The following is a 14442-nucleotide window of genomic DNA, read 5'->3' on the forward strand; positions in this document are numbered from 1 at the left end:
GCAACGACGAAGTGTATATGACGCTCAGTTCAGCCCTTTGTTAATGTTTTCATGTGCGACTGTGTGTATTAGACAGTCATAACGACGCGAGTACAGTGCCATTTAAAGACAAAAACAGCTGAAGCGAATTTAGCGGTTTAATTATCAGCCACGTATTTTCTGTCCTGCGTGTTTCAAGCTCAGGCGCGCGACCGCATAACGCGTACGAACGTTGGAGGAGCGCTCGTGTGTTCTTGTCTCTGACCAGCAGGTGCTGCTACGACTCTACAAAACAAACCCCCCAAAAACTTCACCGTTTGCTTCCACAACAGTAACATCGAGCTAATAAACACAAAGAACGCCAGGTAGTGTGCGAAATGTTTCGTCAGAGGACAAACAGTATGCTCACAATGAACGCTCGAAAATTTAGCTTAATTAACGTTATGACTATTACTTGATATTTACAGTTAGCTCTTCTACATTTGTAGTATTAGGTGTTTTTTAGGTTAGTCAGTCAGATATACGGCTAAACGACCTCATTTGTAATGAACGCAATAATAAATGCTATAAAAGTTCTTATTCTGAGGGAAAATAAGTCATTTTAAGTTTTTAATTTGACCCTTAAATGACGTCCCATGTTGAACTGTTTCATTAATATGCCCCTGCAATTTGTCGGATAGCCTCTTGCTAACTTTTTATCATGTGAACTTTTCAGCCGAAGACAGATGTAGGACGAGAGAGAGGACATGTAAATGTCTGAGAGTATCTCGGTGGGAGGGATTCCTGCTGCAGGAAACCTAGCTAGGTGGCGTGCAGAGCTCAGAGGCTAAAACTTTCCGAGAGCGCACATAAAGAGACGGCAGCGCATCTCTGTCTCAGACACCTGATGAGCATCTTCCAAACTCTTGAAACCGGGGGACGAAACCTCATGACAGATACCTGTTGCTTTGATTTAATACAAGCACCAAAAAAAGAAAGACGCCTATTAAATCTTGGAGAACATCATCAGAGAACAGTATTACTCTATTATTACTGCCGGACGTTCAGAGATGACTCTGTCTTTTCGACACAGGTGTTTGCTTTTGCTGTGTTTGACAGCCATCCAGAGTGGTCAGGCTGCAGTACAGGTAAGAGTAATTTACTTTACATCAGTTTATACACCAACAACAACTTGTCCAGGAAGTCAGCTGAGAGGATGTGATATGTGAAATCTCAAAAGCTGTATTTTGAAAATAACATTATTCATATATTTGATTGACTAGCTAATATAAATGTTTTATTTTTTATATGTGTTACAACTTTGTCCAGCATCCATCTATTGTGAGCAGTCAGTGTCCACTTGAGGAATTGCTATATGTTTTTTTTGTTTTTGTTTTTTTTGTTGTTGTTTTTTGTTTGTTTGTTTTTTGCATTTAAAAACATCACTATAGCATCTGGCCCACTCATGTCTTGTCAGCTGGTGGTATTTCCCCTTTGCCTGGGGCAGGTAAAAAGAACATGGCACTGTTGAACTACTACATAGGTCTAAACTGTGTGCCCAATGGATTTGAATGTATTGAAGCTAGTTGTTATTGTACAAAGCCCTCCCAGTTCAGGAATTTAAGGTATGCTGTGCAGAGAAATTGTTCCAATGAGCATGTGATTAATAAACCCCTTCTGAAAGGATTAGAGGCACTTTTCTCTGAGGTACCTTGTAATGGCTTGACAAGCGTTCCTCTCCCCCAAGTAACTGCTAGTGGCATCCATGCTGTTTTGAGTCTGCCCATTCAGGATTATGCAGTGAGCATGTGCCTTCCTACCACCATGCAAAATATACAAAGGAACAGCATTGTGGACTTAGGTCCCACTGACATCTGCCAGACAGCTTTTGTCCAGCTGTGTCTGCCACTGGAGTTGTGGTAGTAAGAGAAAAGGGGTGAAGGAGAGAAGAAGAGAGATGCTAGGCCGAGGACATCTCACATGTGAGTGCAATTAGGTCTAATGGAAAATTGTGCAAGGAAGTAAAAGAAACCATGGTGACTTACTGTATCAAGTACAGTAAAAACATCCCACTAATATGTTTTGTCAGTGTTACATAATGAATTTTGATATCAATGAATACTCTTGGTAACCATAACAACCATGTGCCCACCAGTAAGTTGGATTTAGTTTCAATTACATCATGCTCCACAGCTGCACATGAATGTTTATTCACTGCTCGTGTTTTATATTTTATGGCCGTTAAACTGAGGTAACCTTTATTTCTGGTTGGAAAGTTATTGCTTTTTGAAATGTTTTGCCAAGGCTCTTTTATAACTCTTAATTCTGCTCATAGTGCTCGTGCTTCATTCACAGACATGCATGGATAAGCACCAGGTGGTGGGGGTGCTCCGTCAGATGGAGAAGTTTCTGAAAGGCCAGGAGATGCGGTTTACAGAGGGCCTCAGGATCATGAAGTCAAAGCTGGCGACGCTTCAGAACTCTGTCTCTAAGTTGCCGCAAGCAGACCAGTCAGCTGGTGAGTCTTAAACAGATAACAGCACACACCGCCAACATTTACACCACCCCAGTCATCATATCCATCCTCATAATCATCATCATTTTTTTACAGGACTTTTTCAGCAGTCATATTGACTTTTCATTGTAGAAAAAGTGCAAGTGTTACTTAGAACAATAATAATGGCTCTGTCCTATTCAATTGTCCAGTAAGTCCTGACAGTGAGTGAGCATGCACAATACAAGAATATTGAAACTGAAGAAGCTAAATGGAATTCAGCCATCATTTGTGTAATTATTATTTTCTCACTGTAACACATCAGAATGTCTCCTGTGTAAATCTTTTGTTCGCAATTATCATCCTCATTGACTTGTTCTCATATACAGCAGTTGATAATAATTTAATCTATAATTTTAATGTGTCATACACAAGTTATCTACCATTATTATGAGTTATGATTTATTTAGAATTCACTAATGACAGAAATTAAATGGCATGTACTTGGAAACAGAAAACATATGCACACACACACAAAACAACAGGTGTTTTTTACATGTAGCTGACTGGACCTCTGGACAGGTTAAAGTTTAGCAGAGCTATACGATACATACATGTACATACATGTACATCAAACAAAGTTCGGTTGTAAAACTCTAGCAAAGTTTCACATGCATGCATGATAAAACTGAAGCTTTTTTAAACAATTCAGTGAATGGTTTTGTAGTTGAAGGCAATAGAAGATTCCAAAGTATCAAATTTATAACATTTCAGGATCATTCGACTGTTTAAAGATGATCTTCAAACTGTTTTGTTTTGAACCAGTGACAATAGAGAGCCATTATAGGATTATACAGGATATTCATCCAACAGTGCAAGGCCATCTCAGTTTCAGAGCTGGGTACTTGACAGGGGAAGTGGATTTGTGGAATTGTGTTGGTTGGCAGCAAACACTGAGGCCAATTTGTTAGTGATGGACTGGTGCAGTCCAGAACTCTGTGGAGAGTTCTTGGCGAGACAGGAGAAGCTGGTATTTTACGTTTACAGCAATAAAGGCTCAACAAAATGAAAAGAAAAAAGTGATATTACAGCACGACCTGCTTCAAATGCTCAGATTGGGAGGAAAATATGACAATCCACAAACATATATTGAAATCAAATATATGTAGATTTTGATGTAGTTCAAAATAAATAGATACGTCTTATCTAAACAGATAAGCTAATATTATCTAAATAATATTGTACAGCAATCCCCATCTTCTTTTAGCATTTTAAAGTCAAATTAAGCAGAGTTAGCCCACTCTAAAGTGTATGCTTCCCTTTATACAATATATACAAAAACCACAATACACATAGTTATCTTACTGTGACATCAAGCCCAAAGTTAAACACAACATTTTGTGAGGCACCTGTGCAGTGGACATTCATTGCACTGCAAACCTGAGGTGAACATAGTGGATATGGGAACATGCGAGTATGACTTAACGCACAGTATCTAAAGTGTACAGATGATGGATTTCATTGGAGGAATGGGAAACATTTTCCTCCTACACTTCTGATAAGAACTCAACATATAATCCATTTATACTGTAATGTAATTATGTTAAATAGTGTGCAAACACTGAACTTTCCAGAGTATCCAACATAGCTTAACATTTGGCTGCTGGTGAAGCTGTGACACATATAAACAGCCGCTTGTGTGCTGGTTGACTGTAAATGAGGCATCTGAACCGTTCTTTCCCATGAAGGCTCCTCACTGCCGGTGACACGTGTATATCCCCAGGCAGAGAATGCCAGAGGATGTTGGGAGGCTTACTCCGCATGTGACCAGCCTTCTTCTCATGCTCTCTTTTCTCCCACAGCTCCCACCACCTGCCCCTCTCTGGAAGCCCCCGCTCATGGAACCAAGTTTGGCTCAAAGTATTTTGTAGGACATGAGGTCCATTTTACTTGTTCACAGGGCTACCATCTTGTTGGTTCTGCCACTCGTGTTTGCCGGGACAATGGCACCTGGACTGGCATCAGTGCCATCTGTAAAGGTGAGCCTCATAGGGAGCATGTGGTTTGTTGAGCAAGATATAATCATTGTTGGCCAGTGTTACATGTTTTCATCATCATAGGAAGTAGAGGCTTTTCACCCCCATGACTTCCTCTCAGTACAAACACCCATTCCCTACCACTTTTGTATGATTTGGTGGAATGTTTTTGGTAACAATTCACTGTTGAGTGAAAATCTCCACACCCATTTAAGGCGACCTTGGCTGAGAAGAGGCTGAATGCCAGGCTGAAATAGACCCAGACGCCAAACTGAGCTCCTCACACATATACAGATAACAGGCAAAGAAAAGAGGCATTCTTTCGAGTGGCTGGAGCTGCTCGGCATACTGAATGAAGCCCTCGTTAAAATGGCATTAAATGTCTCTGAACACAGAAAAACACCTGTACTGCATTCCACTGTGGGTTGCCTTGCCCTCCAGGTTTCTTCTCCTCATGAGCAGTAGTGGTTGAGCTACTGTAAGCCCCCCTCCCCCCCTTCTCATGTTTCCCTGTTTCTTTGACAGTGGTCCCACTGGACAGGGTTAGGTTCAGGCATTATACCCACACCATGGTCTGATAGCACAGAAGTATGCTAAGCATGCTATTGATAGCCCCTTCAGCCTACACCAGTGGCTCTCTTCCAAAAATTCCAAGTGGCACACTCAGCTGAACATGTGCATACGTTTATTGACATTTATGGCTAAAAAAACATGAGAAGGCTTGACTTTGCACAGTATTATCCCTGTTCATGTGTTTCAGGCCAGCATAAGAGGTTTAAATTTAGTCATGCTTAAAAAGCAGTATTGACGGAGCGTGAAAACTTTAAAGTTAAGAAGAGTTTAAAAATATCTAGCACAGTGAAGTGGGCCTTTTCATGTTATGGCCCTGTGGTGGCCCCTGGGGGAAGTCAAATAAACATTAAAGGGACTGGTGGTCATCCAGTATACTGTGGCCTCAGCGCTGGAGCCCAAAGAGCAGAAGCTGCCTCATGAGATAAACATCTGCACAGAACTGACTACGGAAACAAAGACCATAAGGCATGATGTGCAAGTAAGGTCCACTTGTGACCTAACTTTGACAGACTGAATGACTTTTAGAGCTGATCAGCAGTGTCATCCCAACTTCTGTTGTTTTCAACAGTGTGCATTTTGTAGTATTTCTATAACAAGTGATCATTTATTTTTTCAGGTAAATTATCTTCTTGGTCATTGTTTGATGATATACTAGTAAAACATTACACTGGTAGGTGAATCAATGGATCTGAGCTTGTCATATCAAAATGTCTTCACTTGTATTTTACAACAGGTTTGCACATGTGTAGGTGAAGTGACATAAAGTAAAACTTGAGTAGAAATGCTGTAAACCTGAGAAAGGTTTTATAGGAGCTGAGATTGTGTTGACAGAGAGATACTTTTCTACTGTTTTGCTGTAAGGAAACACCTTTAAATGTTAATAAAGACAAGGGCATTAGTGTATTTAATCTTATGTGCAACGTAGAAAGATATGACTAAAACATTGTGTACATCAATAAAAAAATAAACATGTTGCCTCATTTCAACTTTGTAGATGCAGATGGATTTAATTACAATTTAATAATAATCTCCATTAAATTTCATCAAGATAACTACTACCTTTCCACAAATGGAACAAATTAAAGGGCATCACTGACTTACAGTTGGCTGCAGTGCCCATAATGACAGTACCAGTTTCTCATTCTTAAGTATCAGTTATCAGACTGGGTGGACACTCATTGCTGCTGTATGGATGGATGGTAAACAGGTTTACAGAGGCTCTTTAATTTTTTGCTGTATGTGTCACACATGCTTTTCAGTGAAACCTCAGGCTGCTGCAGTATACTTTTTTATACTTTATCAAAAGGATCCAATGTCACCATCACTTTTCCCATATGCCGTTTGATGAATAAGGCTGCAGATGACGATAAACCTTCCTGAGAGTCTTCGATGATGAATTTTTCTCTGTATTTTATTCTGAATCCTGTTTCAAGCAACTCATTTTTTATATTTTTTCTGGGTTGACAGAAGTGATAAGTTGTTAAGTCTAGATCTGGATGAACTTGTGAAACCTTTACACAGCTATGTATAGACATGAACCCTCAGCCTGAGGCAAAAATTATATAAGAAACTGTGAATTAAAACTGCAAATAGAGAATAGGTTTCTTTCTGATCTCAGAAATTTGTATCTCAAAAGGAAGTAGCTCTGATGTGACCGGACTAAATTGCCTTTGTGCCTTTGATCTGTATGCATGAGTATCATGACAAAATGGTAGCATATGGTTCTGATTGAAAATTACTGAAGACTGCAGCTAGTTTTTGAACTTTAAAGTTCACTATAGTGATCATTCTCTCCTGTACCAATAGATATAAGTGAGTGTGCAAGCAATCCCTGCCAAAATGGAGGTACCTGTGTGGAAGGTATTAACCAGTACAAATGCACCTGCCCACAGAGCTGGAGTGGCTCTCACTGCCAGCACCAAACCCAGACAGGTCAGAAACTCTTTCAATTCAAAATGGCATGTCTGACATCTATTACTGTACATCCTTGCAATATTTTATAATATTTTCTCCCCTAATGCAGCCCCACCTGAGTGGAGTGTTATGAATGACCCAGCATTCAGCCGCAGACCTCGCTGTGCTCAGGTGAACCGAGCCCAACACTGCAGCTGTGATGCGGGCTTTCACATGAGTGGCACCTCTGACAACAGTATCTGTCAGGGTGAGCTGTAATTACACTTTACTTAATTGACCCCTGGGGGGAAATTCTGCTTTCTGCTACTCCTCCTCACAGGGAAGCAAGGTCAGCTGCGGAGCAGTTCCCTCAAGCTGGCACCCTGCTCAGCTACTTCTCAGCAGTGAAAGTAGAAGATGTTATAGGGGTTTTATTGCAGAAAAGATCCCAGAGTACCTGGATCTTGTACTCTGGTGATTAATATGGTAACAAGTGAGAGTAATCTGTGGAGCCAGTCTGTGCCAAACAAAATAATCCTCTCGAGGGGTCACAAGCTGATTAACATCCATTTAGGTCACAGTTCAGTTGCTTTTACCATGAATTTCTTGAGTAACATTTTTAAATGGCTGTTTACATGCAGTTACTTCAAATTTGTTATAGGGATAGTTCACTCCAAAATCAAAAATACATATTTTTCCTCATGCTTGTAGTGCAGTGTATTCATCCAGATTGTTTCGGTGTGAGTTGCTACAGTGTAAAATCTGACAAAGTGACTACACTTAAAGGAACCAGGAAAACAGATTACCTCATTATTTCCAAGTGAAGTAGACCAATAATTTTTTCAAACTTTTTAGCTTGTACAACTTTAATTTAAAAATCTACTTTACTTTTTTACTTGTTTAATGTAAAATCAACTTTACAGTGTAAGATTTGGACATGTCAGCCAAAGAGATGCTGGTCTTATCTAGAATATAGCGGAACTAGAGTGCACTTGGCTTTTGTGGTGCTCAAAGACAACCTGAGTGAAAGAAAGAACATGCATTGGTTCCTGTGGGTGTGTATGAGTTATATCATCACCTATATCCTCAACATTTCCTCCATCCTTCAAACTTTTACATGCACAATGCATTGACTGAATCATGTGATGCATGTTTAAGGCAGACACATATACTGTATGTGTTTCATTTTCTGTTTCTTGACAGATGTAAACGAGTGTGAAGTGTACCGGCTGGACCAAGGAGGAAAGCTCTGTGTCCATGAATGTGTGAATGTCCCTGGCTCGTACCACTGCTCTTGCCCCAGTGGCTACAAGTTGCTCTCGGATGGGCGGAGCTGTGAGGGTGAGTGACAGGAAGGAGCAGAGGACAAAGGCTCATTCTCTGTAGATCTGGCTGGGTATGCAGCAAGGAATACCTGTGATATAGAAGGACGAGAAGCCTTTAACAGCAGAGCTTTAAGTCTGTGCAGAGGTGTCTTTCAGCCCACTTTCATTTGCACCCCTGAAGCTAATGGTGCTTGCCAGTGGAATGAATGACCTCATCCTTTCCCAGCAGAAGGGATCTTTGGGACATGAGGCATTTGTGGGAGACTAAACTAAAAAGACCAAATAAACAATCAAGGCACAGCACCCCCTGTTCAGACTGCGGTAACCAGGAAGCAGAGAGTCAATCTGGCAAGTCTCTCTTCCCGCTTCTTATTCTTACATACCTCCACTGTTTTGTCTTCCAGATGTGGACGAGTGTTTGAGCCAGCAGCACAACTGTAGCCGCGGGACAACTTGTATCAACACAGGGGGAAGCTTCCAGTGTGTCAGCCCAGAGTGTCCCCGTTCTCATGGCAACATCAGCTACGTCAGGACATCTCCCTTGTAAGTGGATGCACCCCTATGTGACCCTTTTTTGTCATTTGTTTTGTCAATGAAAAGCTGAATAACAAAATAAACCAGGATCACATCTCAGAGTTTCAGCAGGAAATTGCACACTAAAAAGACCCAACTGTGAGACACTAATGGGCTCCTGGCAGACATTTTGACTTGTAATAGCAAGAAAAGCAGAAATTAAAGTGATGATTGCTGTGTTCAGGTGTGCCAGTAATACATGCCAGTGACCCACACAGCACAAAGAGGTAATATATGTATCTGTAGTATGAAAGGTCTGTCTAAGCCTAAGGAGTTATCCAGCTAAACAACTTAAGGAAATTCAGGTTTTGTAAAATTTGGGACTTAATTTGGCAGATTTTGGCTGTACTATCTATTGGTAGAAACAACATTAAACTCACCATGGTAACTACAAAGATCTGGCAATGCAGTGATATCGCTAATGGCCAGGTTAACCAAACTTTTTTCTGGAAGAGAAACCAACGGCTGCAGGTGAAACCATAACTAAAACTGTTGTAAACATCCATCACAGTTTACCAACCAACCTCATGTGTTTAAAAAAACGTCACCCCATATTAGGTAAAAATAGGAACGAAAAACAAAGTGTTTCTTGCTTGAAACAAGGAAAAACAATCTGCCAATGGAAGTGAAAATTGGCTAAAAACAAGTGTCCAAGTATATCTCACTGAAATGTTAACTTTCTGTTGATTGTGTCTTATATTAATCAGATATTTTGACTAATTAGTTAAATATACTTGGTAACATGTTGAGTTTTAGCAGCACAGTTCAGCTTTGACTAGTTGATGTAATCTTTCAGTTTCATCTTTATACAAGTGAGTTAGATAATCTGGATAAACTAAGGAGTCTAAAACCTGACTCATCAAGATTCTTTGTCCCATCAGGCTTTGTTGAAGTGATGCCTCGATGATATTAGAACCAATAAAAGTGATGACAAAGAAGAAAACTTAAGATTTGTGGTTATAGCTGTGTCACTCTGAAGCTAATCCTTCCTGACAGAGAACCTGCATGCTCAGCAGAACTTCATAAGATGATGTTTTCTTTCTTCAAAACCATGTAGGACGTCTGTCCTGGCCAAATGTTCGGAGACATTACAACTTCCATCTCCTTGTTTGCCAGTCAACAGCAAGCTGCCTCATTTAAGAGCATGAAACAAAGCTCTGTCTGCTTCTACTGAACCATCAATGTGGTGAAATACTGCCCCACTGCCAGCAAGGGGAATGGATAAATGTTTGGGAAAACACTTGCAACAAGGGAGAGAGCAAGGAACAGTGTAGGACAGGAGACGGGTCCCCATTTCATAGAATGTTTTAACGCAAAGCAGGTTTTGACTGTATGGTGTAGTCATGGTGATGAAATGGGCAACTGAATTAGTATACATTTATCTGTCAGTGTACAAATTTATTTCTGCTACAGTATGTCAAACAAAGGAGTGCTTAAAAGAAACAGTTACAGCTACAGTACATTAAAAGAAAGCTTCGGCAAGATCTCAGATAATAAAATGAAAATTGTATTATATCTTTGTTAAAATAGCAGATTAAGTTATGTTATGAAATTTGTCTATATAGTACTTATTATAGTATAGTATAATCTGTATTTTGTTATGTGTTATGGAGGTAAAAAGGAACAAAGTTTGTGTTTGTGAGCAGGGTAGTACAACAGAAAAAAGTTCATAGCTTGCTTTGATCCAAGACTTCAGGCCACTTTACCTCATTCAAACAGTATGTGCGTATGTGTGTCTCTTCTCTTTGGTCACAAACACTTTCCCATGGGGTTACATTAATGATGTAATCATTTTCCCAAAAACAAAATGTTCACATTACGTGACAAAAAGCTGTGTAGGAACATAAGGAAGCTGTTTTAACATGAAATCTTGAAAGTGTAAATTTTCACTGAAAATTTGATTTTGAGAGGCGAGCCTATGAGCATAATTTGTGACATCACAAGTAAAGAAGCCAGTCCTGGTCCAATATTCAGCCTACACAAGTGTGATGTAGAAACTTGAAGGATCCAGTGCACATACACCGAAATAGACTTTACAGTGAAGTAGGAGACATATTGTGTCCATCAGTTAAACTTGTGAAATGAAAAATATTTACATATTCATATTTTGGGAATTTTTAATGAGGGAGAAGGAATAGGTGCCATTTCAGGGATTTTATTGTGGTAAACTTTTTCTGAAAAAAACATTACAGACACATTACAGAATGTTGTGTATGCTTCATTATGTGTGTGGAGGGGAACTAAAATGTTTTCTGCATTTCTGTCATGCAGTCAGTGTGAGAGAAACCCCTGCCCCATGGATAGCCGCTCCTGCCACCTGGCCCCTAAAACTGTGTCCTTCCACTACCTGTCTCTGCCCTCCAACACGAAGACTCCCGCCACGCTTTTCCGCATGGCGACTGCCTCTGCCCCAGGGCGCACTGGGCCGGACAGCCTGCGCTTCGGCATAGTGGGTGGAAACTCCCGAGGAATCTTTGTCATGCAGCGTTCAGACAGACAGACCGGTGAGCTCATCCTGGTCCAGCAACTGCGAGGGCCACAGGAGATCAGTGTTGATGTGGACATGTCCGAGTACAGTGATCGCACCTTTCAGGCCAAACACGTGGCCAGGGTAAATGTTCTGGTTTCACCTTATAACTTTTAAAAGCCATCTTGTGAAGGATGGAGACAAGAGAGAGACATATGAAGAGGAACGAGGAAGAGTGTTTGATGGACACTGAGTTTACTGATCAGAAATTCATTTGTCTGAGGAGCTGAAGCCAGAATGTCTTCAGTGGCCAATTTACCAAGAGAGTGAGAGAGCGACCACATATATTTAAAAGTTCTGTTATAAAAAAAAAACAATACATGGCAAACACATGATAGATGCTTCTTTAAATAGTGTCAGTATGATCTTTAAATGATGTTTGACTGAGTGTCTGTTGCATGAATGAAAATTAGCTAAACAAAAGCATGATGAATGGGTCGGGAGGGATGTTTCTGTTTGTGTCATTGCTGTTGCTTTGTGTTTGTATTATTATTATGTCCATTATAGATGATGTCTGTGTAGCTCAGGGTCAGGCCCCTGGTCAGTGCTGGGTCACGTTATGTTGAAATGTAGTCAGTTACTGTTTACAAATTACATGACAATTTTTGTAATCAGTAATGTAAACCATTGGCTTACAAAAACAGTGTAATCTAATCTGGATACTTTTTTGATAACTTCAAACTCAAATCAGAAAATATTGCACTTTATGCAAAATGTCAAAGCAACAACATTTCGCATTACAGTGCAAAAAAATTATTTTGAACATTTGTATTTTATTACAATCATTTGTTCCTTTTAACTCACTTTATCTGACCTGGTGAAAGTCATTAAGAAAAACTATTATAATTATATAAAAATAACCCTCTTACTGATGGTTGTGTTTTATTATGTTGGTCATACACAGCATTAAATCAACTGTTTCATAACCATTTACCTTCCTTATGGTAACTAACTTATTGGAGATATTATTTCTGGTCTTTACATTGTAACATACTGTATGCAACGTTTAGCTTCCATCATATACTGTATATTTGTTATTTTTTGTACTAGCCTGCCTTTAGGCACCAGTCATTATTCTAAGGGAGCTTTTTTTTAACATTAGATGCAGTACTGTACCTGGGCATATTTCCTCTATTACTCATATTCTGTATGTTACCCAGATATAGTCTTGTTATATTGTAATCACAGATGATTTGGCAAGTTTGCCAATGCACTACATAATTTATCTGGAATTTTAATTGTCTACATAACTGAAAATAAAGTCAGTCCAACATTTCAGTTTTTGTTAGACTTGATGCTGAGCAGTGTGCTGTTAAAGGTCCTCGTGGCAGTGCTTGTTTTCATCCCACATCTATTGTGAGTGAATTTTAATGAGCAAAATCCAAACCGAAGCACAGTTGATAAATGAACTCTGGATGGCTATAAAATATAAGTGATCTGACTGAAAGGTTAGAAAGAAAGAATGTGTTTTATAATATAACCCTGGGGCAGCAGTTCAGAGACAATACAAGCCAGAGCACTGTTTCCCACATGTGTCGGAAACAAAAAGTATTTCTGTGTGAATTTAACACAAGGAGCAGCAGCTGTCACATTTTCAAAAACATCTCTGTGTCTATTTGTCAGAGAAAGAAGAGACTAATGTTCACCACATGTGTTCTCTTAGCTTCCTTCACGTCTCCATCCAGGGGTTTACATTGCAATAAAAGGGGCCAGAAGAGCTGCATGCTTCCAAGAGGAGGAGTGGATGGTGAGAGTCAAAACACATGCTCTGACGGCACACTCTGCTCCGAAAACGGCAACGTGCCTTAATGGCAGGTGTAATTTCCTCCGGTAACCGCACCAGGAGCGTTAACATTGCAGCCTTTGTTTCAAGGCTTGTGGTCGGCCTGTTTTATGTTCACGTTTCATGCATTCTGAGGCGGAAGGATATCGCCAGAGACAACTGGAGAGCAGTTCTCAGCTGCTTAACACAAGCCATTCGCTGGAGAGCATAATGACAAACATACAGTGAAGGCCTTCAGGCAAAGCTGGATCACAGTGTGGTTTAACATTAAAGTCACAGAAACATGATGGTGGCAACTTTAGTGCAGCATGCATAAGAGTGGACAAAATAAAGTAAATACTCATTTTATTAAGATTATAACTTGTTTTTTAACAAATTCATTCATACACTGGTGTATGTAACTGACACATTTACTTAAATAGCAAAAGTACTACTTCAGTTAATTATAGATATAGATATATATATATATATATTACATGTATGTACACACTGTACACTGAGTCTTCTGATTTTTGGCACAGCTGATAATTAGATCAAACATTCAGCCTGACTGTGTTTTAAAACTGCTTGCCAATAAAATAGACACAGAATGCATTAATCTGCCTAGTAGCTAGTAACTAAGGTTGTCAAACAAATGTAGCAGAGTAAAATGTCTCATGTTTACCTCTAAAATGTATTGTAAATGTAAATGTATTGTACTGGCAGTTAAAAACAAGAAAATAGTATGCTACTTCAGTAAATGCACTTAGTTACATTCCATTATTGCACAATTGTGGCAAGCAAGAACATCACAGAAATCACAAAATTTGGCTGAACACTGGAAAGCTGAAGTACAAAACAGCAACAGTGGTTCGAAGTAGCTGTCCCCCTCCTGTATTCAGACCAAAAACCTCCTGGTCACATGCACCTTTTCACAGGAAGGAGGAAACATTCTCCACATCATAAATTCTTGACATTCCAGTACATACAGTTTCCTCCTGAAACATCAGTTCTCTCTTTATCACAAAAACATCAGTCATCTTAATGTGAAACACTTTAAATCTTTGGATCTCCATCCAAACAGACAAGAGGCACGTGTGCTGCCGATGAAAGGCATTGTAGAGGAATTTATGCTCTACTTTTTATTTTCCAGGAGGAGGGCGGAGAGGTCTGCTGCGGATCATCTTTCATGTGAGATAAAATGTTTGGAAGAAATCCAGAAATATGTGAGAGCAGAGCGAAGCAGATTGAAGATCCCTTTGCTTCTGTCTTTGGCTCATAAGCGGCCAACAGTGTTCCAG

At 39.8% G+C, this 14442-nt stretch overlaps 1 protein-coding gene across 8 annotated transcripts; it reads left to right on the forward strand.

Moving 5' to 3' along the window:
• The first annotated feature begins 6 nt into the window (after positions 1 to 6).
• Positions 7 to 12657, forward strand: LOC119033391 (fibulin-7). 8 transcript variants are annotated; one of them, XM_037123409.1, is made up of 10 exons: positions 7 to 344; positions 695 to 1106; positions 1737 to 1940; positions 2314 to 2476; positions 4315 to 4491; positions 6868 to 6993; positions 7085 to 7222; positions 8158 to 8295; positions 8684 to 8822; positions 11124 to 12657. In XM_037123409.1, the coding sequence occupies exons 4-10, from the start codon at positions 2320 to 2322 to the stop codon at positions 11494 to 11496; spliced, it is 1248 nt and encodes a 415-aa protein (XP_036979304.1). In that variant the 5' UTR covers positions 7 to 344; positions 695 to 1106; positions 1737 to 1940; positions 2314 to 2319; the 3' UTR covers positions 11497 to 12657. The 8 variants fall into 8 exon arrangements, with proteins under 8 accessions (XP_036979304.1, XP_036979303.1, XP_036979305.1 ...); XM_037123408.1 differs by having other exon boundaries at positions 1052 to 1106; XM_037123410.1 differs by having other exon boundaries at positions 1052 to 1106; positions 1750 to 1940.
• Positions 12658 to 14442: the final 1785 nt, after the last annotated feature.

This window comes from Acanthopagrus latus, chromosome 15 (genome assembly GCF_904848185.1).
Source record: "Acanthopagrus latus isolate v.2019 chromosome 15, fAcaLat1.1, whole genome shotgun sequence".
NCBI classification, from domain to species: domain Eukaryota; kingdom Metazoa; phylum Chordata; class Actinopteri; order Spariformes; family Sparidae; genus Acanthopagrus; species Acanthopagrus latus.